Source organism: Corythoichthys intestinalis, chromosome 16, assembly GCF_030265065.1.
Source record: "Corythoichthys intestinalis isolate RoL2023-P3 chromosome 16, ASM3026506v1, whole genome shotgun sequence".
Classification (NCBI taxonomy): domain Eukaryota; kingdom Metazoa; phylum Chordata; class Actinopteri; order Syngnathiformes; family Syngnathidae; genus Corythoichthys; species Corythoichthys intestinalis.
The window spans coordinates 32,470,722-32,495,750 of NC_080410.1; the positions used below are offsets into that span (position 1 = coordinate 32,470,722).

At 38.8% G+C, this 25,029-nt stretch overlaps 4 protein-coding genes across 5 annotated transcripts in view; all 4 read right to left on the bottom strand.

Annotated features, from left to right (window-relative positions):
• Positions 1-2,887, bottom strand: part of tyk2 (tyrosine kinase 2) — a 28,052-nt gene extending 25,165 nt beyond the window's left edge. Inside the window, exon 1 of one of the 2 annotated variants that reach the window (XM_057816956.1) lies at positions 2,721-2,878. The gene's annotated coding sequence lies outside the window, so the exon portion shown is untranslated. Of the gene's footprint in view, positions 1-2,720 lie in introns of both variants that reach the window. The other variant, XM_057816955.1, reaches the window with a different exon arrangement.
• A 1,365-nt stretch (positions 2,888-4,252) lies between these two features.
• Positions 4,253-14,423, bottom strand: LOC130931600 (hsp90 co-chaperone Cdc37-like). Its single transcript, XM_057860499.1, has 9 exons — positions 14,307-14,423; positions 13,993-14,167; positions 11,764-12,045; positions 10,656-10,761; positions 10,454-10,569; positions 5,368-5,490; positions 5,096-5,278; positions 4,958-5,029; positions 4,253-4,868 (listed from the first exon to the last, which is right to left on the bottom strand). Exons 2-9 carry the CDS (start codon positions 14,098-14,100, stop codon positions 4,728-4,730), a joined length of 1,131 nt encoding a protein of 376 aa, XP_057716482.1. The 5' UTR covers positions 14,101-14,167; positions 14,307-14,423; the 3' UTR covers positions 4,253-4,727.
• A 2,417-nt stretch (positions 14,424-16,840) lies between these two features.
• Positions 16,841-18,315, bottom strand: cmc4 (C-x(9)-C motif containing 4 homolog (S. cerevisiae)). The gene is made up of 2 exons (XM_057817506.1): positions 18,053-18,315; positions 16,841-17,962 (listed from the first exon to the last, which is right to left on the bottom strand). Exons 1-2 carry the CDS (start codon positions 18,108-18,110, stop codon positions 17,826-17,828), a joined length of 195 nt encoding a protein of 64 aa, XP_057673489.1. The 5' UTR covers positions 18,111-18,315; the 3' UTR covers positions 16,841-17,825.
• A 237-nt stretch (positions 18,316-18,552) lies between these two features.
• LOC130904654 (vascular cell adhesion protein 1-like) lies at positions 18,553-22,946 on the bottom strand. Its single transcript, XM_057817566.1, has 4 exons — positions 22,814-22,946; positions 21,920-22,186; positions 20,080-20,412; positions 18,553-19,338 (listed from the first exon to the last, which is right to left on the bottom strand). The coding sequence occupies exons 1-4, from the start codon at positions 22,866-22,868 to the stop codon at positions 19,085-19,087; spliced, it is 909 nt and encodes a 302-aa protein (XP_057673549.1). The 5' UTR covers positions 22,869-22,946; the 3' UTR covers positions 18,553-19,084.
• Positions 22,947-25,029: the final 2,083 nt, after the last annotated feature.

Here is a 25,029-nt window from a genome sequence, read left to right on the forward strand (position 1 = left end):
TCTACAGCGATGTTTTTTTACAGATTAAATAAAGCTAGGGCTGCAGCTATCGATTATTTTAGTAGTCGATCAATCGATGAGCTAGTTAGTTCGGATAATCAAGTAATCGGATAAGGAACATAAAAATTAAAATACCTGAACTCAGCCTCAAACAGTATAAAAACGTAAATAAATGAGAATTTATGTAGAACAAAAGAAAAATTGGCTAATTTACAAAGCCAAAATCCGCTAATTTAAAAGCTATAAAATGCTTTTTTTTTTTTTACAATGCCCTTAACAAATAGTTCAGACACATATTGCCACAAAAACCAGCTAAATATACCTATGAACTAAATTACGAATGCATTTAAAAAAACAAACAAACAAAAAAAAACATTAGCTCAAAGAAAAGCTTCTGTTGATCTTCACAGGGAGCAGCTGGATTCACCCATGTGAAATGAGGCAGACAAAAAGGCAGTGTATCCACCCAAATCAATAAAATTAATGCAAACACTTTTAAAATAAACCATTACAACGCCAATTTAACTAAACAAATACTCGAAGCAGCAAAATTTAATTTAAATCTCTTTCCAAAATGATTACTCGGGTTTATCGATTAATCGTTGCAGCACTAAACTATTTTTCAACATTAGTTCATTAACTATAAAACAATGTTAACCCAACCATCGCCTGACATACCATAGAACAGAGTTCACTAAATCCGGACCTCGGTGCCACTTTTCCTGTCGTGTTTTCCACGTCTCTCTCCCATAACACACCTGAATCAAATGATTATGTCATCAGCAACCTCTCCAGAAGCCTGATAATGTAGGGTGACCAAACGTCCTCTTTTGCCCGGACAAGTCCTACTTTCACGTAGTGTCCTCGTGGTCCAGGCGGGTTTTATAAATTCATAAAAATGTCCGTTTTTTATGAATTTTTTGAGTTTTATTCACGGGACCAATTTGAAGAGAATCCCTCCGACCGCTGGGTGGCAGCAGTTGACATGGCTCCTACGAGAATGGAGGGAAGTAGTAGTTCTTCTTGTTTTTGTTGGCAGTTTACCCCTATCATGAGGCATTACCGCCATCTACTGGGTTGACGATTTGGCCACAATGCCTGAAGTTTTTTTTTTTTTTTTATGATAAATACGTATATAATGGCAACTGTTGACTTCTGTCGGAGCTTTGACTGTAAAATCCCGTTTGGTGTCGCATCGGCGCGCTGCCGATGATTGTAAACTTTTATAGCAAAGTTTGATTTTTGTCTCAGCTAGCTATCAGTAAGCTAAACCGCGCTAGGCATTATGGGAAACGTAGTTTTGAACTGCTACGTTTGGAAACATGCTGATTGAATAGTTTGTCAGTTTATTTCGGTTTTTGTTTGTGTGCAATCTAGAACATTGAATGAGAACATCAATTGAATGGGAATAACAATTTGTCAAGGACAATTGTCGTGATAGTAATTTATAAAAAATGTTTAGTTGGCACATAGCCTACTGTGTGTATGTGTATTGATTGGACTACATTTCTATGGGTCTTCATTATATATGTATATATATATATATATACACATATATATATACACACACATATATATACACACACACACACACACACACACACACACATATATATATATATATATATATATATATATATATATATATATATATATTTTTTTTTTTTTTTTTTAAGTCATTATTTTTTTTTCAAACTGCATTTTTCCATCCAGAGTGAGGGGGCACACTTTAAATATATTAAAGTGATATAGGCATCTTTGAGTGAACTTCGAGTAAAATTCAAGTATCTGGAGGCCGGGCTGAGGCTGGGCTGAGTGTCCTCTTTTTTAGAAATCAAAATATGGTCACCCTATGATAATGATCCTGATTATTGTGATTCAGGTGTGTTGGAGGAGGGAGACATCGAAAACACGACAGGAAAAGTGGCACCGAGGTCCGGATTTAGTGAACCCTGCCATAGAACAACTTTGTTTCAACGTCACTCGACGTCGAAAATTTCGATGTCACACATACTGATGATTTTGATGGAAAATCAACGTCTATTTAATGTCGGTCTGCTATCTGGGTATGGACGCCAGGGATAAATTATTATTGAATCTATCTATTCATCTTCTATTTTAATTAAGCATATGTACATTTTTGGTTAAGATAAAGATTTTTCCCCAAAATTACTGCAGTTGTGACCTATTTCCAGCATTTACATGGGTCGATAAAAAAGTAACTAGTACACGTTCCAACTTTTAAATAGACATTCTTCGGAAGGGAACTATTAACTAAACTCGCTAATTGAGGTTTCTTTGGACGGTACGTATTTTGGGAATGATAACTTGATGTTTGTTCATAAAAAGTCATTTATAACTTCACCAAATTTTTCCAATCGCAAATTAATAATTTAAGAAGAGAAACAAACGAGACTTTGTGTTCAACACGAGTAAGTATAGTAAATAACATGGGATGCATGGCTTCGGTACATAGGTGAATTCAGCGCTCATAAAAAGACATACAAACGAAAGAACTCGTGTACCGTAACAAATGGGTTGGAAAAAAAGGCAAAACTCTGTAGTGATAAGCACAGGTCGTCAAACCTTATAACAAAATAACATTGACCGTCTCTATATTGTGTGCCAACCCAAAATTACTGTAGCAATACTCGTCATTTTCGACGTCAACGCAGTTGTTATAACGCCGTAATGACGCAAAGCCCAAATCACTGGCTTACCGTTCAACGGCGAGCTTTTATGAGCTATCCAGGTATATAGACGTTGTAGAAATGCAGTCTGTGTAAAGACGTCCATCTAAAAATAACACTATATCATAGCTTCATTGCACGTCTCATTCTTTCGCTCAAGTTCACTTCCCCAAACGAGACCGGAAGTGACGCAAGCAAACCGCCACCTCCCACGCACGCATAGCAGGTAATACAGGATAGCTACTAACTACTAACTACTGGTTACTGTACATTGACCACTGACAAGGATAACAGTTGACTGACAAGGATAACAGTCTCCACAATTTCAAAATGAATACCTGTATACAAAATGCTAAAATCATCCAGAATATTACTCAAATACTCATTAAACTTTAGCATTACAAATAAATTACTGTAAACCAGTTAATAATGCAAATGAGTACATTAGTGCTATGCTGATCGAGAACCTCTACATAACTTTTTTTTTTTTTTTTAATAAATCTCTCCTGTAATAGTTTAACATTTAACTCTGACTGTAGCCTTTTAAAAAAAAAAAAAAAAAAAAAAAAACCTTCTTACCAAAGGATTTACAAATTACCTCAATACAAAGACATCCCATTTAAATTGTGTACATGTCAGATGGTACTTCTACACGTTGACAACCGAAAGCTCAATAAAATCAAAAGTGAAACCATGTCTCTCATGACTCCACCAAAGTAAACAATAACCTTTGTTTGGAATTCCAGACCAGTTCAAGATTTTTTTTTCTTTAGGTTTCTGGTGTTTGCTATCCAAGTATAAAAGTGTGCGGATAAACAGTACTGGTAGTGTAATTTGCCGACACAGAGGGAATGGTAAGGCTTTTCAGTAGGCCTGCAACTGTCGATTATTTTAGTCGTCGATTAATCGACGAACTAGTTGGTTCAAATAATCGAGTATTCGGATAAAGAACATAAAAAATTAAAATACCTGACCTGAGCCTCAAACGGTATAAAAAAATAAATGAAGATATATGTACAACAAAAGAACAATTGGCTAACTTACATAGTAAAAGCCCGCTAGTTTAAATGCTATAAATGCCTTTTTTTTTTTTTTTTTAACAATGCTCTTAACAAATAGTTCACATATTCCCTTACATAATTCCTTACAAATGCATTAAAAAAAAAACATTAGCTCAGACAAAAACTTAGCTTATGTTGGTCTTAACAGGGAGCAGCTGGATTCAGCCATGTGAAATGAGGCAGACTAGAGGGCAGTGTATCCACCCAAATCAATAAAAAGGCAAACACTTTCAAAACAAACCATTACAACGCCACTTTACACGAATACCCTAGGCAGCAAAATTTAATTTGAATATTTTTTTTCGAATCGTATACTCGATTAATCGTTGCAGCAATACTTCTCAGTACAATAAAAGCCACACAAATTCGATTGATCAGCAATGGGAGGTATGTATGGTGATACGAATTTTCATGCACAACGAACATGCTGTAGAAAATGAAGTGCCGCTTCCAAGAAGAAGAAAAAATGTGTGGGGGCTCTTGCTTTTTGAGTAGTCTTTTTCCTTAAAACCACCTATACATTTTGAGAAACCCACATATTCACTTTTATTTCCTATGGAAAACATTGTGACCTGGAAGAAGTACATTTTTGTGCCACATGCAAAAAAAAAAGTCAAGAATTTGGGTAAACCTTTAACTTGTTTATAGAAAATTTGAGGGGAAATTACAGAATACAGAAACTGCTGAAAGCCTACATCATTAAAAAAACAAAAAAAAACTGCAACCTGTGTTTATGAGGAATAAAGAGTAAACCATAATACTTGCGTGTACAGAACAATGTTTTTGTGTCCACATTAAGGTCAACGTAAAATACCTCATGATAAAAGCTGTGGTTAATTCCTTTCCAAGTAGAACCCATCATTAACTGAGGGATTAAACAATTTGCTGACATAGCGAACTAGTTGCACACTTAATGGAGTTGCCGTGGCTTTGCAGCGGGTCAAGTACATTCACACAGAAAGGGTCTCCCCATTTCTCAGTCCTTCTTGGCTTCTTCCAGCTCTTCTTTGGTGTCCTCATAGATGGCCTCCTCCTCTTTATCGTCCCCGTCGCCCGGCTTGGAGTTGGGCACCCAAAGTCCGGACTCGATGCAACGCCTCATGTGCTCCTTGGCCTCCTGAAACACCCCAAAAAATGGAAAGAAAACAAATCAAGCAACAGGAGTTCAATCTATAAACAAAGGAATATAAATGACAATTCACTTACCGTCGGATCCATCTTGCTAATCACGTCTTGTAACATTTGGATGTCCTTTTCGTCAAAGCATTTCTGCATCTCCTGCAGTTCAAAAAACAAAGGTGAAGCACTGGATGACAGAACAGTTATAGAAAGTGAAGGACTGACCAGTGGTAGACTCTCATAAACGTCAACAGGATCGAGTCCTCCTGGTCCTAAACGCTTCTGTCTCTCCTCTTCTTCGTACTCCTTCATGGCTTTCTCAATTCGGATCTTAGCCCTGCCGCGCACGCGTTCTTTGAAGGACTCCAGCTCGTCATTGAAAGCATCCTGATACTGTTGATCTGACGTCTGCGGACGACACACAAATTCTAAGTTTGTTTGCGTGGTCAAATTGTATTTTTTTGGGGGGGGGGGGGGGGGGGGGCACTCAAACACACCTTGATCTTGGCAAAAAACTGACGAAAGCATCCTCGGGGGTCCACCTTGAGGCTTTTTGCTAACTCCAGAATAAACTGCATGACGATGGTCTGGTGGGCCACTTGCTCCATCAGTGCATGTTTCTATTGAAAAGATGCTTTGTGATTTAAATGACATTTTTCTATAGGCAAAAAAAGCCTGAATGACAGCTAACATCTAATAAAAGTGTCCTTGTATTTTTAAGGACTCTAGCAGAGGTCGACCTATAAGTGATTTTCAAAGGCCGATACCGATTAAAAAATTTTTTTTTTTTTTAAATTCAGCCAAATGCCGATGTCTAAAGCAGATTTTGTAAGGCAATATTTGTGTCTACTGTATATTAGTTTACATTTTTTTTGCTACTTCCTTGCCACTAGATGGTGCAAAATCGCCATTAACAAAGATCACTCAAAGAGTGATCAATATCCTGAACCTATTACATCGATTATCGGCCAGCCAATATACCAGTTATACAAGTTGACTTTTATAAGAAAGATCGTCAACCTAAGAGTGAGCATAACAAAGTCACAAGGGACAACTGTGCGACTAAAAGGAGATTAGGGGTGCACGATATCCATTTTTTGAAACTCGTACCGATATCGATAACTTCCTGCTCCTCAAGACAGATACCGATACGAGCTTTTGAACACCTGTAGGTAAAAAATACTAGTGGTTGATTCAGCATCGATTCAGCATAGACATGAACATTATTATTAGGAGTGGGAACCTCTTGGTACCTCACGATACGACACGATTTGCGATACAAAGCTCACGATAACGATGATCTGACGATAGGATATTCTACAAACTAATAAAGAGAAAAACAAGCTTCTGCTGTGAATGAGTTTATCACTAGTAGACGTCCAATCCATTTGAACTGGGAGGGTGGCATCCCTCCCACTTCAAACTAGAGGTGGGAATCTTTGGGCACCTAATGATTCGATTGCGATTACGATTCAGAGGCTACGATTCGATTATAAATCGATTATTGATGACACCCCCCCCCCCCAATTACCTGCTTTCAATGTTTTGTACATTAGTTACAAAAACTTTTTTAAAAAAGCCTTAAATAAATGACTATTTCAGTATCAACATTTTAAAACAGTAAATAAAATACTCAAGTCCCCATTCTGTATCCGCAGCTTTAAACTACATTCAATTAATTTAATGTTGTGAATGAACCGTTAAAGTTGTTAAAATTGCTCCCGTTATTCCATAATTTCCCTTTTGTCTACTTTCGACATGTGAAAGTTTTAAAACTATTTTAAAGATAGATTCAAGTCAATATTTTACCGATTTAGGAGTATTTTAGATAAAAAGTTAATTAGGTTCGCTTGGAAGGTTCTCTACAACAGCCTTGCAGGGAAGTCTACTGCTTTAAGATGGCGGCCGTTTACTAACGCCGTATCTAGCTTTTTGTAGATGTGTTGCTGAAGCTACCGAATCTATATTGCATCTAGTCCTATATAAATATGATATCTACCGTAACATTATGTGGACGTACTCTGTAGCAGCTGTCGGCAGCAGTCAGGTATGTTGTTGTTTTTTTTATCCCGCGGCATGAGTTGAGCTAGAGCCGTGAGTTGAGCATTGGCATTACCCAAGGGGCCGGGTAATGACAAGCATGATGTTTAGCTACTCTCGCTCCGTTCCTCATTGCGTCCCGAAGACCGCGCGTCGCGCTGAGTGTGTTTTACTTCCGCTTTACTTGACATATTTCAATAATCGGAAATTGGATGTTCGTGAATTGTTCTCGAATCTTCCACGGCCGAATCGCGAATAATCCAAGTAGGGCTGTCCCAAACGACTAATTTTCTCCCGATTAGTCAGCCGACTATTTTTACGATTAGTCGACTAATCTAATAATTTAAAAAAAATATATATTTTTTTTGTTTACTAATTTAGCAATGACATTTTTGTTGACGCTTATCAATTCACAAAAAACATATTGGAACACTCAAATTATTTATTAAAGTACAAATAAACACGTAAATAACAATAATAAATCACAAATAAACAATGAGTTCAAATGCTGATAGAATTAACTAGTGTAGCATCCCGATTGAAAAGATGGTCTCTTAAACTGATGGTTTACAACTTTTATTCCATCCTTGATGTAATCACACTGTAAGAGCTACGGTGCACACAAATAAAACAACACAATTAAAAAGTAATGAAAACTGTCAACCTTTTTCCTTTTAAAACTTATTTATATATCAATGAATTGCCTATATGAATTGCCTTTACCTTAATTTATTACCTTATCATTGACAATGTCTCCCTTGAGTGCAATCACTGTATAGACTGTATATATTTATGACCTTTTAACCTTATATAATTTTCTATACCATAAAATAAACCATAACATGAAATAAACCTTTCAGTTAGCATTAAGAACAATACTAATAGCACTTATAGGCCCATTGTCAATGAAACATTATTATTTAGTAAGGCGACAGCACCCTCTGGTGTACAAAAAAATGAAAAAAAAAAAATAAAAAATTTACCAATGGTGACGGCGCTTGAGGTGTTTATTCACGGCCGACGTGCAGCCAAGCTTGGCATTGAAGAGGCAGGACAGACGAGTACCCTCCTTTGTTTCTTTGAAATAAGTCAATGTTTTGGACACTCTGGTGCGCTTTTTTGGCTTTGTGCCGCTTTCCCCGCTTGCATACAGAGCATCTGACATTTTGAACTTTCCACGCATATATTTTTTTTAACCCTTCATTAACTGTCGACGGGATGTTGTGCTCGTCGACGGATTTACGTCATCGATGACGTCGACTATGTCGACTAGTCGGGACAGCTCTAAATCTAAGAATCGGAAATTTCGCACACCTCTACTTTAAACGGATTGAACGTCTATGGCCGTCAGTGGCAGCCAATGCCAGGCAATGAGGTAATTTTGGGCCATTTAAGGTCATTTACCTTTTGATTTTCCTGTTGATTTTGGGGTATTTTATTGGTCACTTCCTGTTTATTTTGAGTTACAGAACAGGAAGTGACCTGGGAATCACACAAATGAACAGGCGGTGACTCAAACTCAACAGGAAATGACCTGTAAATGCCGTAAAATTAACACCAAGTGACCTGTAAATGCCCTGAAAATCGGACAGAATGACTGAATGCTCTGGTTTCGAATGAATGAACGTTCCCAGTCTAAATGGATTGGGCGTCAAGCACCGTCAATGCAGCCTTATAGGTAATTGAGACACTATTATGGTGGAAGATTTTGGTAGCAACTTGTCGGTTCATTTTTATTTATTTTTTTTTAGACATTGACACCTTTTTAAAACGATATTTTGATTCTTGGCAAGAGCATATCGATAACCTTTTGGGATACAAAGTATCACGATGTATCACCATTTCGATATATTGTCACACCCCTAATTATTATAATGAACAAAACAAAGACAAGAACAGTTTTGACTTCAAATAAAGTGCCAATATTAATTTTTTCAAATAAATATAATTTGAGTCAATCACTATCAATCAGTCAATATCATTGACGATGTGTTCCCCTGAACAATGAGCACTGATCTAAAACAAACATAAACCCAACAGGTATTGTGCTTTGTCAGCAGATAAAACATTTGGTGCAACAGGAGAGGAGACTTTTGTCGTCTTGGTCCATGAAACAACTTTCTTAACCTGGCAATTATAGAACAACAAGCCTATCAATAACCAAAACGCCTCTCAAGAACTTGTAAATATAACACTTTAAAATGCAAACATTTGCTAATTGCCATAATAAGGTTTATAACTCGGTGAAGGAAAAATACGGCCCTAGAACAGTAACAAAACTTTGTATACTGGCAAAACAGGAGTGGAAACAAACACACACATCCCAATCAGACACCGTGCCAAAAATATTATTAATAGGCCCGATAACGTATTGTTATCGGATTTATTGGGATGACACCATAATTCCTATTATCGGACCGATAATTATCGTGCACCTCTAAAGGAGGTACAAGCAGGGTCACAGAACAAATTGCACCTGTAAGTAGGGTTGTTCCGATCATGTTTTTTTTGCTCCCAATCCGATCCCGATCGTTTTAGTTTGAGTATCTACCGATCCCAATATTTCCCGATCCGATTGCTTTTTTTTTGCTCCCGATTCAATTTCAATCATTCCCGATAATTTTTCCCGATCATATACATTTTGGCAATGCATTAAGAAAAAAATGAATACAACTCGGACGAATATATACATTCATAATACAGTACATAAGTACTGTATTTGTTTATTATGACAATAAATCCTCAAGATGGCATCTACATTATTAACATTCTTTCTGTGAGAGGGATCCACGGATAGAAAGATTTGTAATCCTTAAAGGAGAAATGTGACTTTGTATATTGTGACTAAACATTGCCATCTAGTGTATTTGTTGAGCTTTCAGTAAATGATACTGTACCCATTTAACTCTTCTGCCCAAATGCATGATGGGAAGTGCAACCATGACTGTGCGCCGTGGTACCAATTGATATATCTTCTCTGCGTTGGGAAATAACATAAGGTGTTTAGAAAAAGATCAATTACTACCTTTTTTCCCCACATTGCTTCCCACGATATTTCTAATCGTAGGGAGAGGGATTGTAAGGCTTTAGCCAATTAAAAAAAGGCTCCAAAGGCTGCCAAAATTCACTCTACTCATTTTACGCTGCCTTTTAGCTCTATATATATATAAATATATATATAGGTAAAACGGCGCCATTACAGATTGAACGCGACAATGCGTGAGTGGGTCGTGCAGCGCATGCGTTAATTGCGTTAAATATTTTAACGTGATACATTTTTTAAATAATTAATTACTGCCGTTAACGGGATAAATTTGATAACCCTACCTTAAGCCTAAACTAAAGACTCTGGATGAGTAACACATTATGTCTGTAACGTTAAATGCAATTAGAAAACGATTTAATTAAAAAAAATATATATATATATTAAAAAATGGCATGTCCAATATTTTTTTGTCGATTCCGATACTTTGAAAATGACGTGATCGGACCCGATCGATCTGCATCATCACTACCTGTAAGTCAAAGTACCACTGCCCTTACCTCCTCTACTTCAAGGTCAATGCACATAATGACCAGGTAGTTGGCGGTCTCCTCGCACACCAAGTGAGGGTTGTCAGACAAGTACTTCTGGCTGTCAACCCAGCGCCGCAGCATGCCTGAGGGGAAGACAACACCGGGGAGATTTAGCACAACTCTCAGCAGGAAGTGTGCCCCAAGCGCCGAGCCAGATGCAGATTCTCACCAAAGTGCTTGATTTGCTTCTCATTTTTTTCCACAAAGGTCTTATGCTTCTTCTCTTTGTCCTCTTCGGATTCTTCCACCACATCAGGTTTGACATTGACAACGCTCTGCAAAAAAACACCCATAATACATTAGGAAACCACAAAAGTTTGGTTTCGAGAACACTACCAGCCACCAATGGAAATTTCCAATGAAAAGACCACCATTGAATTATTTCCAGAAGCTCAGACAAGGTCTAAATTCAAGCTCTCTTGATGGGCACTCAAGTTATCATTTTGCATTATAAGACTTAAAATATTTTTTCTGTTTAAATATATATTGCAAAATACACTACTAAATGGTTTTTTTTTCATCAAATTCACAAATAAATTAATATGTCAAATTGTCAACAGGAATTGCTTGGTTGGAATATTTCAAAACAAAAAAGCCAATGGGATTATTATCACACCTAATAAATTATATAATTATGTTTCATATTCAACTCATTGGCTGCCACTGACAGCAATAGATGTCCAATCCCTTTGAACAGGGCTGAAACCCTGCCAGTTCAAATGGATTGGACGTTTACTAGTGAAACATTTAATTCACAGCAGAAGAATGAAAAGAGCGACGTGATTGGACGTCTATCGTCGTCAATGGTACTGAAAGAGTTGCTACTCATTTTAGTACAGCATAGTGCACTCACTGAGCCAGTGGGTAGAATGTATGGCTAAAAAATAAGCATCCACTTGTACTGTATTTAGAATGTGAGGCTAAAAAATAAGCATCCAGTTTTACTGTATTTCTGGATGTTTATCAGTGATTCTCGGTGTGGTACGGCAGCTCCCACCAGTAGTGTTCGGAAAAAAATAAAAATCACCAAAATAGATGTTTAAATTGTACCAAATTATTTTAATCTGGCACACTACATTTCTTGCCGATCAGTTGTTTTTAAATTTTACCACTAAAAAATGTTTGCTTTTTGCAGACGAAAAACAAAAGAACAAAGAAGTCAATTTAACTTCATAAAATACTAATGTATTATTGTTCTTTACACTTGGACTTGGGGGGAAAAAAGTATGTCTTGAGGTGCCGATGGTACAAATGTATTGTCAAAAAGGTTAGCTCACCTTGCTGAAGCCTTCTTTGCTGAGTGTATCCACATTCCACGGCATCTTCTTTTCGTCGCGGCAGTGATCTTCAAGCTTCCTCTCCCAGTCGCGCTGCTCCTTCTTCAGTTTCTTCTCCTCTGCCTGCGCTTTGCACAGGTCGGCCTTATTGTCGTCCGTCCCCGACAGATTCAGCTCCTGGATTTTCTTCTGCACTTCTGTCACCTTACGCCGGCACTCTGAGAGTCCCTTGTTTAAGTCTTGTGTTTTCTTCTGGAATTCTTCCATTCGCTCCACACGGGCCTGGTGATGACACATATTGATGGATTTCGACAGGAATTGCACTTGTCCACATTTTTTTTTCTTCAAACCCACATTAGTGGCAGCTTAGAGTAAAACTGCAGTGCGCAACCGCGTCCCGTGAGGTTTGTTCTAAACCGGACGTTCGTGGCAGACATTGTCCAAGATGGCGCCGCCCATATTTCGCTCAGGAAACTTGTCTATACCGCTAGATTATTTTATTGCTTGTAACTCATTCACTGCCATTGACAGCAATAGACGTTATGTTTGTTATACTGGGAATGATGGGTTTGAGGGAGTGATCATGTTTCACTGCCACCAATTAGGCTCGAGCGTTTACGTCACAGCAGCACGGGATCATGCGAGATTTGCGACAACGCAGCCATTTCGGAAGCACGTCTGCATCACGGGACATTTAAACTTAACGGCAAATATAATTCAACTACGAGTGCCAAAGATGGAAAAAAGTAAGGAAAACTTGCCAGTTCGATACAGAGACAAACTTGTTACCACGGCGAAGGACAGATATGTGAGCAATTTTAAGGATGTGAACAATGTTGACCCTTACGAGCAAGCCGAACACAAATGGAATAAAGATGTCGACAAGCTTCCACCACTACGCGAAATGGACATCATGCTGTATTTAGTGTTTGGTGTAAGTTACTACGCTCATCAGCAATTCCGAAACTACAAATCGCTACAAAGCTACGAACAGTTTAGCTGCGGATGGGTGCAGGATCTGCACATTATGACCATAGCAAACGGCAACACCATCTTTCTAGCAAAGGTAGGCAATGTGTGTTTACATTAGTCAGTGACCACGGATGTACAAATTTTTTGTTGCAGAAAATGTAGCCTGTGTACAAATTTTTTGCCACTCTCTCACGTCAACATAATACAGCTTTTTCATTTAGCAACGACAGGAATGATGTCTTATGAAGACAATGCATATGTATGCATGCTAGTTGTTTAGCTGTAGCTATAGCTAACAACAGGCCGACTTAGGGCATAAAGTTACCGAAATTTGCGTAAACAAACGAAATTAACTTACCGGAGTGGAGGTGCATAGAGCAAACTCTGTGTGTAACTGGAGAATCAAACGTTATGCCCTTCCTTCTGATCGAGGCCACCCATGCCATTCTTCGACGTTTGGTAAGTTCAGATATGACCTTACCCTCGCCTTTTCTCCATGTAGGGATCCGGAAGAAACTCAATGGGGTTCCGTCGAGCTGTACGTTCTGCTTTCTATTCGATCGGTTGTTGCAATTCTTTACCGCACAATAATTTCCAACCATTTTTAAAGAGCGACCTGTGTTGAAATGCCTCACTGTTTATGTTTCCCGCTTCCAAAATGGCGATAGCGGCGGAAACCTCGCGAGTGCCACGTCATACGCTCGAGCCTAATTATAGCCAATCAGTTAATACTTAATAAAAATGAATAAATACATTTTAAAAACCCCATCTTTTTCACCTGATTCATATCTACTAAAAATGACATGATCGGACCCAATTTCCGATCATGTGATCGGATTTGGGACACCCCTACTACAATTGGAAATGAAACCGCAAAATATTGTCCCGCGTGCCGCATGTTTGAGACTCCTGTACGATATAAATGTAATAAAAACAATTATGGGGGAAAAAACAAATCATAATTCGTGCATGAAAGGATTAAAGATGTTAAACACTACACTTGCGGTCAAAAGTTTTGAGACACTTCACCATTCAATTGATGGTGTCTCAAAACTCTTGATCGTAGATGTACTAGACTTAGTACTTTTTTTGTTTACATCTCTTTTACACTTGTGTACCGACATAATCGTCCAGTGGCAGTGCAACACTTAATGGATGGCTAAAGTCCTCGTGACATCTAAGACAAATCACTGAACCGCTAATAGGCTCCGAGGACGACTTTTCCTTCCTTATCATAACTTAGCATCAATTGTTTACCTGGTGTCTCCACCTGAAGAGGCTCGGTGTGTCAATGTTTGGGTGGGTGTCATCTTCATCGTCCGACACTTCAATGTGGTCCCATACGCTGTAGTCTATTTTGGACATGATTGAAGACTCACACGGCGGGTAGCGTTAGCCTGGGGCTAGCTGGGATACGCTGAACAGTGACGACCTAACGAATGGGAACGGAGCTGAGGGTCATAAATTGGAGAAAACAGTTGCTAAACTCTCTGTTTGTTTCTGGAGCAGTTAAGGCTTTTGCCCAGACCAATGAGACAATTAATACTAGGAAGAAGCTAGCGATAGCCTACCGAGAAATTCTAGAAAGTACTGCTGTATATTTCCGGGGCACGTCGTACGTTTACGTCGCGTACAGCGTTGCCAGATTGGGCGGGTTGGAAGGACAGTCTCCAACCCAATTCAATTAAAAAAAAAACCCGATTCAATAAAACCCAGCCCCAAAACACCCTCCTATTCAAAATAAGAAGTTTCCCTTACAGGAACTATAACCAGGAAAAAAAAAGTCAGCAGAGTGAAACCATTGTAGTGGAATCGCTGCTGTGTATCTGATAAGCATCATGGGAGATGTAGTCTTAGAAAAGGTTAAAACTGTTGCCTATTTTGTTTTAATGTACAGTGATCCATCGTTTTTCGCGGTTAATGGGGACCAGAACCCGCCACGATAAGTGAAAAACCGCAAAGTAGCGCCAACCCAAAAATATTTTGTGTGTGTTTGTGTTCAATGTAATTATTCAAATTTAGCATTGGAAAGACATACATATACCCTCTCTTCTCTGCCTGGGTATCCGCCCTGCACTTCGTCGCGGGTCGCTGGCTGGACGCTGGTGTGTATGATGGGTGTCGCCTATTCCTGCGGGGGACCCTGCCCTGCCCTGGGCTTGGTGGGCCGTTGGGGGTCCCGTGGCATGCCATGCCAGTTGGGGGGCTGCGGTTCGTGAGCTCAGTGGGGTTGATGGTGTGTCCCCTCTTCCCATCCCTGAAGGCCGGTTGATGGGGGCGCACCCTGGATCCCTGGGAGGTGACGATGGCCCCTTTGTTTTCCTGCGGGAGGAGGGATGGGCTGCGCAGGCTCCCCCGCTGCTAGGGATGGCCAAATGAAACCTCATGAAGCAATGAAGCTTTGCAGCCAATGGCGTACTGCACGCAGGTTATTTTTAGACCGTGACGTCGCATCGTAAAGCGGAAGTAAAACTGAAGTGGGACATTATAGACCCGCCCTCGCATAGACACAACGTAATTTGTGTTACTATTCTCCGGTAATCTTTCAAAAACGAACATGCCGATCACGCATTGCTTTTTTGGAACTTGTAGAAACGACTCTAGACATTACGACACATGAAGGATGTTTTCTTCATACGTTTCCGGAAACCAAAAACTCGGGAGGAAAACATGTGAAGACCGAATTAATTTGTGCGAACTTTAACACCAGCTCGCTGAATCCATTCACATTTCATAGGCAGTAAACATTATGTTGGGTTGGCATGGTCTTTCAGAGGACAAAGAGGTAAGCCATTTTTATATTTTTAACTTATTTTTTTAGCGTAACGTTGTGCCGTACTGCTCCTGTCTGACAATGAATGGCCTGAAAAGAATTACAATGGTATCTGACTGCCACTGTTACCGTTTCTGTTATATGTATTAAAAAAAAAAAAAAAAAAAACTTTAGTGAGGGGGAAGTGTAAATAAATTATAGAATTAAGATGTGTTATCAATGAAAAAATTAAAAGTGTTCGTTGGCTGTCATTGAGTATTATTTGCGACCGCTACACAAAGCTAACTAAATTACCCCCAAGAACAGTAAGAGACGTAGGACAACCAGAGGATATATAAGAAAACAGGGCTGATGGTAAGGGATAGCTTGTTGAAACAGGAGAATGTCATTGTCAGTCGCGTCGATAAAAAAGCTAAAGCTATGCTTAGGTCGGCTAGTTTTTTTCATCTTCTCAGCCTTCGACACTCAAGCCATCTCTTTAACTGAACATATTTATGTTCTTCCACATCTTTGCCAGTGAATTTGGCACCAGGCACATCATTTTCGGAGAGAATTGGTAGGTTTAGCTCTGTAAACATCTCCTTCGTACATGATTTTCATTAATTTCCTATTAGGGACAAACGGTGGCTTGTCCCTACTTAGCAACAGTAGCTAATGTCATGAATATTAATCAGCGGAAGTGACGTGTTGCTTGCGGTACGCCATTGGTTTGCAGTTGTAGCAAAGCTTCATGGTGCTTCATTTACTCTATGGCGCCATCAAGTGGTCTAGAAGCCCAAGAGGTCAACAGTGTTAAGAATTCAATGGTTATTTGCTTAAAACCCTGTCTTGCCAAATGTATCACATTTGATACATTTAGAATTTCATGATTTTGAGACTAATTCAGAATTTTGAAATATCTCTCCTCAAAAACAAAAACAAAAAAAAAATGGATGCAAGTCAACTCATGCATCAGCAGGTTCCATGAGAAAAAAAAAAGGATTTAGCAAGGGTTATAGTCTTAGAGCGCTTATTATTATTGTTTTTCTTTTTTACAAATTTGAAAAAAAAAAAAAGGTTTCATTAAGACTTTATTTTTCAAATTTTGTGATTCTCTGACAATTGCTTCATATTGCAGACATTGCAGGGTTAAGACAGTAATGAATGTGCTTGTGTTATTTAGTATGTGAACAAAATACAACAAATGCTAAGGATACCTTGTTATTAATTTTTATTTAGAAATAATAGCGGCCGGCTTCAAACAGTTTCTTTTTTTTTTTGGACAATATTTCACCGGCTTTAAAAAATATTCTTTCACAAGGCACAGATGAAGCTGGGGTGCAGAGTAGTGCGAGTGCCAGTTTATATAAATTTGGGTAGTTATTTTTATGTGTCTCCCAGTGCACTAATGGATTGGTCATTCTGTCGATGTTTGGTTCAGATAGGTACTTTTGGACCTCCAGGGTTGCATCAGCTAGGGTGTTTGGGGATTAATAAAGTTTTTCTCCCTTGTCTTATTGGAAGCAACCAAATCAAAATGTTCCCATACAGGGGACAAGTTACACTAATGCACTGTTGCGCACAGGTGTAACAAGTAGAGGAGCCTGAAATCCACAAAATGTAAGATAACAGGCGATCGCCACTGCATTTTGCAACCAATTTATACCGTAGTCTGTACTGTGTCTGCAATGCGCGCCAAACGTCGGACTCGGACCACTCCCGAAGCGTTCATGTGATTCAGCCAGCCGGCGAGGCATTACACGTCACCATTTCCGGGTTTTGCCGAAATGACGCGCACCTCGATACAGGCTTTGTGGAAATGCCCCTCCCATTACTCGACACAAGCTTCGGAACCTCGGCCCATTTCGTCCCATCACTACCCGCCGCCTCAAGTTTAACGCCGTTATAATATTATTTAGTTAGAAGAATGTTTGTTTCATTTTTGTCCTCCCATAGAACCTATATAAAAACAAAATATATGTATTTCCTTGTTTCATGTTTGTCCTCCCACAGAACCTATATTAAAACAAAATATATAGATTTCCCTCCCCCATTTTTTAAACATTTTTGAAAAAGCCACAGGGAGCCGCTGGGGAAGCACTAAAGAGCCGCATGCGCCTCTCGAGCCGTGGGTTGCTCACCCCCGTCATAGGGGAACATATACGTCCCTGTTTAATAACGCTCAACAATTATTGTCATCATATGAATGAAACGTGACCGGAACAGTTCATATGTTTACTTTATTTCATAAAAGTAGGTTCCGTGTTTTTTTGTTGTTGTTGTTGTTGTTCCAGCCATTGTCCCACATAAATACTAAATCCGAAAGCCGCGTTGCAGGTTACGTTTTGGGCTTCTGCTTCGTGACTTTGGGGTCTTTAAACCCAGAACAGCAGATGGAGTTTGTGCCATGCGTCCGGCAACACCGCCGCATGTCTTCGATCACATCTTCGCACATACTCTCCACGTACCTGTTAGCTGCCAGAATGTAACCACGCTAGTTAAGTGGACACGTCGTTTTGCAACATTCTGTAGTATTTATTAGCATGTAGTTCGAACGAAATATACCTTGCAAACACGTTTGGATGGCACAAGCCTGCTTTTGGCAAGGGTCTTTTTCTGGCATCGCTGAGAAAACGTCTAATTTCACTTGAGTCTTCTGCTTCCGCCTTTATTTACAATGTTGTTGTCACGTGACGGACAGTGCTCCAATAGAAGTTCTTCCCTCTGTTGGCGACTGGTCGTTGAAGAAATCAAAATCCATAAAAAAAAAAAAAAAAAATCGAGAGAGAGAGAAAAAAAATCTGATAAACTGAATATTTACGTAAATTTCAATCTACCGATAAATTATTGTGTGTATATTTTAATGTATTATTATAATCTAGATTAATCTCTGTCTTTTTTTTAATTGCAGGATAAAAAAAATATCGAAACCTTGAATGTGTAAATTAATGAAGGCTCATGAAATGCTTAAAAAATAAACACATCCACTCCTCCTAGTTTTTCCCCTCTTTCTTCCCCCTAATTTTTAATAAAATAATCATGCCCCCCTCCCCCAATGACACACGTTCATCCATACCAAAAGATTACATTGACAATAATGTCGTTAATTGACAAAACAAGCAATATTTACAGTGACCACTTCCTTGACAAAATCTAAAAAGCATGTGTAATCTTACAGGTTGATTTCGCCAATATGCAAAATGATTTAGCATAACCTACTGTAAATAAGACAATATTTCAGGCTAAAATCCATAGAATGGTCAAATAGTCAACTAATTCGAGGTTAGTAGGGAGGCCTTTATCTGCACTAAAGCATTTTTATAACGATAATATGAAAATGTACAGTGGTGCCTTAAATATCTCTTTGAGTAGTGAGAATATAATTCCATTTTTAGTGTGTATTTTGACAGAAACCTTGAATCTGCTAGTGGCATTACATGTTTAAAGTCTCTTTTTGAAGATGTGTTTATTGTGCCAAACACTTTCTTATTGTGACATGGGCGTACAATACACCATAAATGTTAAAACTGTGACAAATTTTACATAAATACAGGGTGTGTTGTAAAAATCCCTTGTGGTTGTTTCATTTTTTTCTGTTTACTCTCCACCTTTGCTCTTGGTTTTGACAATGAACTGCTTGCTGTTCTTCCCGAGCATGTTGGAGGCTGTGCAAGTGTAGGTTCCAGGTAGCAGCGAAGAGGAGGCAAGCACAGCATCGTGGCCATCCTCAGTCTCCGGTTGCCAGCTGTAGACTGGTGCTGGTTTCCCTGCTGCGGTGCAGTTCAGCGTCATTTCACCGCCTTCTTCAAAGTCCACGATTTCTGCGCCGGGAGTTTGGAATATTGGTGGAACTGCAATTGGGGAAATAAAAAACTTTGGAATGGTTGACCTACAACCCTCGCCAGGATAAGTGGTACGGCTAATGAACCCAGACAGCAGACCGACGTTGAAAAGATGTTGGATCAACATTCTGCTGTCGATCTTATATCGTTGAATCAACGTCACTTTTGCACCCTCAATTAATGTAGTTTCAACGTTGAAATCCATACAAAACCTAAACGTCATTTCGATTATTAATAATCTTGGAACAACGCTGAATCAATGTTATGTTTTCTACCAAAACACCCGCTCATCCATAATTTAATGACTTTTCAGTCATATTTCCCGGTCTATCATAAATCAACTATTTGTCAACATTAGTTAATCAACTATAAAACAATGTTAAACGAACCACTGCCTGACATACCATAGAACAACGTTGTTTCAACGTCACTTGACGTCAAAATTTTCCATTTCGACCATACTGATGATTTTGATGGAAAATCATCGTTTATTCAATGTCGGTCTGCTATCTGGGAACGAATGAATCTGTTCTGCAAAGGTGTTGTTGAACTTTATTTTAAAATTGAAGCTTCTTCACGAAACTTCTACAAGGAGAAAGCTACTTGTCATCGCTGCAGAAGGGTTGGGCACAGTTTTTGAGTTGAAGATAAAGACTAGTGGGTTAAAATCTGCCACTCACAGCAATTATGCCAAACAGAATTCCCAACATTTATGAAGTAAACTTCACCTAAGAGTAGATTTAAACTTACAATAGACAGATGCTTTCAGTGGGTCAGAAGTGACAGTCGGGGAGGGTTGCGGCCCCTCTGGCCCGAGTTCCAGCTCAGCCACGCAGCTGTACTGGGCGCCATCATCGTCCTTAGATGGTGTGATGACCAAGATGGACGAGACTTGCACCGGCGAGGGAGAAGTGAGGTCGGTAAAGGAGCGGTTGTACACCTCGCTGAGTCCCCTGTACCACCTCAAGTTGAGGTACTGAACAGGAGCTATGTTCTGGACCTCACATAGTAGATTGTACTCCCTTCCTGCCACCATCGGTCCAGTGTGATTCGCCACCTTGATAGTGACACTGTCTGGGCTTTCTATAGAAAATGAACACACAAACACCAAGCATATAAAACATAATGGAAAATAAACTGGAAAAACTGACTGAAATAAACTCACTAAACAGAAACCCTTTGATACGGAAGAGGATTTGGGCCACTGAGTAAAAAAAAAAGCTGGCCAAGATTCTGACTTTAAAGTCAGAAAGGTGAATGAAAATATGACTAAATTGGAAAATTAAAAATTGCCCAAACAATATGAAAAATAATTCAGGGTAAAAACAAGATGTCAAACTATTTAATAAATACATTGTTCAAACCATTAGAATTAAAAAGAAAAATATATATATATATATAATATATATATATATATATATATATATATATATATATATATTTTTTTTTAATCATGAACTTACCTAAAAAGTAAACACAAATGACAGTATAGAAAACTTCATGTACTATATACAGTGGTATGAAAAAGTGTCTGAACCTTTTGTAATTTTGTCACATTTCAGCATAAAATCACCATCAAATGTGACCTGATCTTTGTCAAAACCACACAGATGAAAAAACAGTGTCTGCTTTAAGTAAAACCACCCAAACAATTTTATAGGTTTTCATATTTTAATGAGGATAGTATGCAAAAAAAAAAAAAAAAAAATGACAGAATTAGGGAAAATAAGTAAGTGAGCCATCACATTTACCATTTTGTGCCCCCCCTCCCTTTGGCAGCAATAACTTTAACCAGACACTTCCTGTAGCTGCAGATCAGACTGGCACATCAATCAGGACTAATCTTGGCCCATTCTTCTCTACAAAACTGCTGTAGTTCAGTCAGATTCCTGGGATGTCTGGCATTAATCGCTGTCTTTAGGTCATGCCACAGTATCTCAATGGGGTTCAAGTCTGGACTTTGACTTGGCCACTCCAGAACGTGTATTTTGTTCTTCTCATGCTATGCTCATTAAAATATGAAAATCTAATGTTTGGGTGGTTTTAGTTAAAGCAGACACTGTATTTTCATCTGTGTGATTTTGACAAAGATCAGATCATATTTGATTGTGATTTTATGCAGCAATTGGAGAAATTCCAAAAGGTTCAGATACTTTTTCATACCACTGTACATATATTTATGAAAAATATTAAATTTTAAATAAAAGATGAAATACTTGTATAAATACATTATAAAACCAATAGAGTAAGAATGAAAAATTGGAAAAATTAGTAACACAATAACAAAGAAGTAATTTATTTTAAAATTCATAAAACTACAAACATGATTAAAGGATAAAAAAATGACAATATTTAATCCTAAATAAACACAACTGTTAGTCTATAGACATTTAATCCATTTTAACTCATTGACTGCCATTGACAGCCAAAGACATCCAATCCATATGACAGAGAGATGGTATAACGTTTCCTACCAGCGCTCTCCCACTTAAAAAAGATTGGACGTCTACTAATGAAAAACTAATTTAAATTAGCAGAAGGACGAAAACAGCCCCATGATTGCACTGAAAAAGTGAAGTGCTGATCTCACTGTAGAGGACGAGATTGAGCTTTTCCTCGCATTGGCGTGGCGCTGTGAAGAAGACCCCGTAGCAGATGGGCTCTTCGATCCAGTCGATGAGGCTGTCCACCTTCCACTGGACGCTTGGACCTCGCTGGGTGTGAGAGGCGCTGATGGCCGACTCCCAACCTAGCACGCGCACCGGCCGGGTTGCCTCGCAACTGACTGACACCGGCTCTCCGAAGCCCACCACCGCCCTGGCGGGCTTGAGGATGAGGGAGCAGCCATCACCTGACACTGAGACAAAATCCCAATACATTTATGTAGCATGAAAAAAGTGATGAGTTATAACTTCAAAAACAGAAAAAAAGGTAAAGCAGTGGTGTTATCCAACTTAAAATCCTTCCACTTTTAGAGGATCAGAAACAGGTAAAAAGTTTGGGTTTTAGAAATGTATTTATTTTCCAGTATAAACTCATTGGCTGCCATTGGCTGATCGAAGAATCGCTTCAAGCCCTCCAAGTCAAAATGATTAGACGTCCATTGCCATCAGTTGCAGTGAAACATGATCACTCAATGCTAGCCTTCCCAGATGAAATGGATTTGATGCCTTGAACTGTCAATGGCAGTGATTGAGTTAAGGGCTAATACCAAAATGTTTAAGTGACCTCTATCCCCCCTCTATCTAATGTTAAAGCTGAGAAGTTCAACAGAATGTAGTCTGGATAACGTCAGTGCCCACCACTAATGTAGACAATTCATGCTGCAATATTAAGAGTAATGGCCTATTTAGGGCTGCGAATATGCAGAATCCTCATTAATAACCCCCCATTTTCAAGGCATTAGATGACTTGCATCAACATTATTAGCGACTACTAAATGAAAACATTGTCGTGCCAGCAAACAAATGAAATAACATCTTACCTGAGCAAAACATGCACAGTGCCGCAATCCATTGCAAAGAAACCACATTGGCCATGTTCACTAGATAGTGAAGCAGAGAGAAATCCCAAGTTGCACAATCTTGGCAAACACTGCAGGGAACAATGCTTGTTGGACACAAGGGCCCCCTTCATCCCAGCTGACTTCACTGTGTGTGTGTGTATGTGAGTGAGTGGTGGGTGTACAAAAGAAAAAGGGGGATTTGACAGGTGGAAGGCCTCAGGATAGAAGAACAAACCCTACAGAGTAGCCTGTCAAATTTCAGACAGCGTTATTGCAGTAGTTTCAAAATGTTAAGCAGACAAATTTTAATTAGTCTATCTTCTCTTGTATTCATTCTGGTTCACCGAGCCCAGCAGGCGGGACTTCTGCTGTTTTCATCAGATTCATACTGTGACCAGAATGCCTCATCACTGCAGAAACATGTTGCATTTTCAGTGTGTGCAGCTGCAAAATGTCTTTCTACATAAACCAGGGGTGTCCAAACTAAAGCCCACACAGGCCAACTGAAGCCCGCTGCCCAGTTTTTATTTGGCCAGCACAGGGGTGAAAGTGGTTGGAATTTCTTGCTGGAACTCCCCGACGTGAAGGTTATTTTATCTGGGGGGGATTGGGAGGGGGGGGGGTGTGAAAACCTTTTTGGTCAGTTATTTCAATAGCACATACATAAACTGATTTTCAATCAAAATTGTATTTTTTCAATGATTTGCAAAATAAAAGTTAACAAAAACAGATATAACCCAAACCCCCACCTCCTAATTTTTATTTTCCCTCATATACTAAATGCCAAATCTCAATTTTAACTACTTAAGAACATAGGATGTATATTAAAATTGAAGATAATGTAAGCATTTACTTTTTGTTGTGTTTTTTTAATTATAAAGATATAAGTAACAAACATTCAGAAAAATAAGTACAAATGATTTATATTACGCAGAGTGAAATTGAATATATCTTGAGGATCGCGCAAACATTGACTTTTTTAAATCATAAGGAATTGAATAAGTAGCCTAACATAAATGAACAAATATAAGTCCAAAGTGCACATTGACAGCTAAGATGTCCCCAACAGAGCAAATAAAACTAAATATGATAAATAAGCCACTTTAACTCTTTCCTTGCTCTTAAAGATTTGATCCATTTTCTGTTGCATTGCCCCTTTTTTTTGTTATTTTGTTTTTTTGCTGTTTCAGAAAACATGCACATTTGAACCAATCAGAGCTAACTATCGCTGCTGATCACATGTCAGTATGTCAGCCAATTGAACGGATAAATTAGTCCAGGCATTTTGTTTTGCTGCGTGCATTCGCACATTGACGTGACTCATCAACGTCAGACTCAGAAAACTGCAGCAGCTGGGGAAACCTCCATGCCGTCTGTGGAATAAGGTAAATAATAAATATCGGTGGAAATGGATTATGCTACACAAGCACTTTATTATGCTTCTTGTTAACACTTGTGTATGTAAATCTGATGTTGTTAGATTGTTTTTTTCTTGGAGATGAAATGCATGTGTGGCAGCTTAGTATTTTTTTTTTTTACATCACGTTTTGACAGTTGCTGTCATATTTTCGGAATCAAAGCACCGTGTACCGGAACAGCATTCCGACCCTGAATCTTATACCAGAACTGCGTTCGTGCCCTGAATCTTATACTGGAACTGCGTTCCTGACCGTTCTGGCCCACTTTCACCCCTGGGCCCGCTGCATTGTATTAAAACATCATTAGCTTAACTTCAGCCTACATTCAGTTTTTTTTTTTTTTTTTTTGGTAAATTTTGTGTATTCTTTAAACTCTTACTTACAAGACCGCCAATGTTTTTTGTTTTTTTGTTTTTGCTTCCAATTCATCTTGCATGGTTCTACTTCATCTCATGACACTGGGGGCGGAATATAAAGAACAGTGCAACTGGAGTGAGGTAAACTTTACATTCACTTCTAATTTGTATGGCAGCCTCACAACGTTCGGGTGAATGAGAGCGGCGGCAGGCCAAAAGGGGGCCAACAAAAGGTTGGCACTAGGGTTGCCAACCATCCCTTAAAAACACAATTGTGCCATATTCAGAAACAAAAATACTTGTATTATCATGAAACTCAAAAATTGTTTCCAATTTGTAGAATGAATGAATACTTATCGGGTGCCTTTTCGGAATATGTAGGAAACGTCTTCTCTTCTTCTCCTGCTTTGAGCCCAAGAGC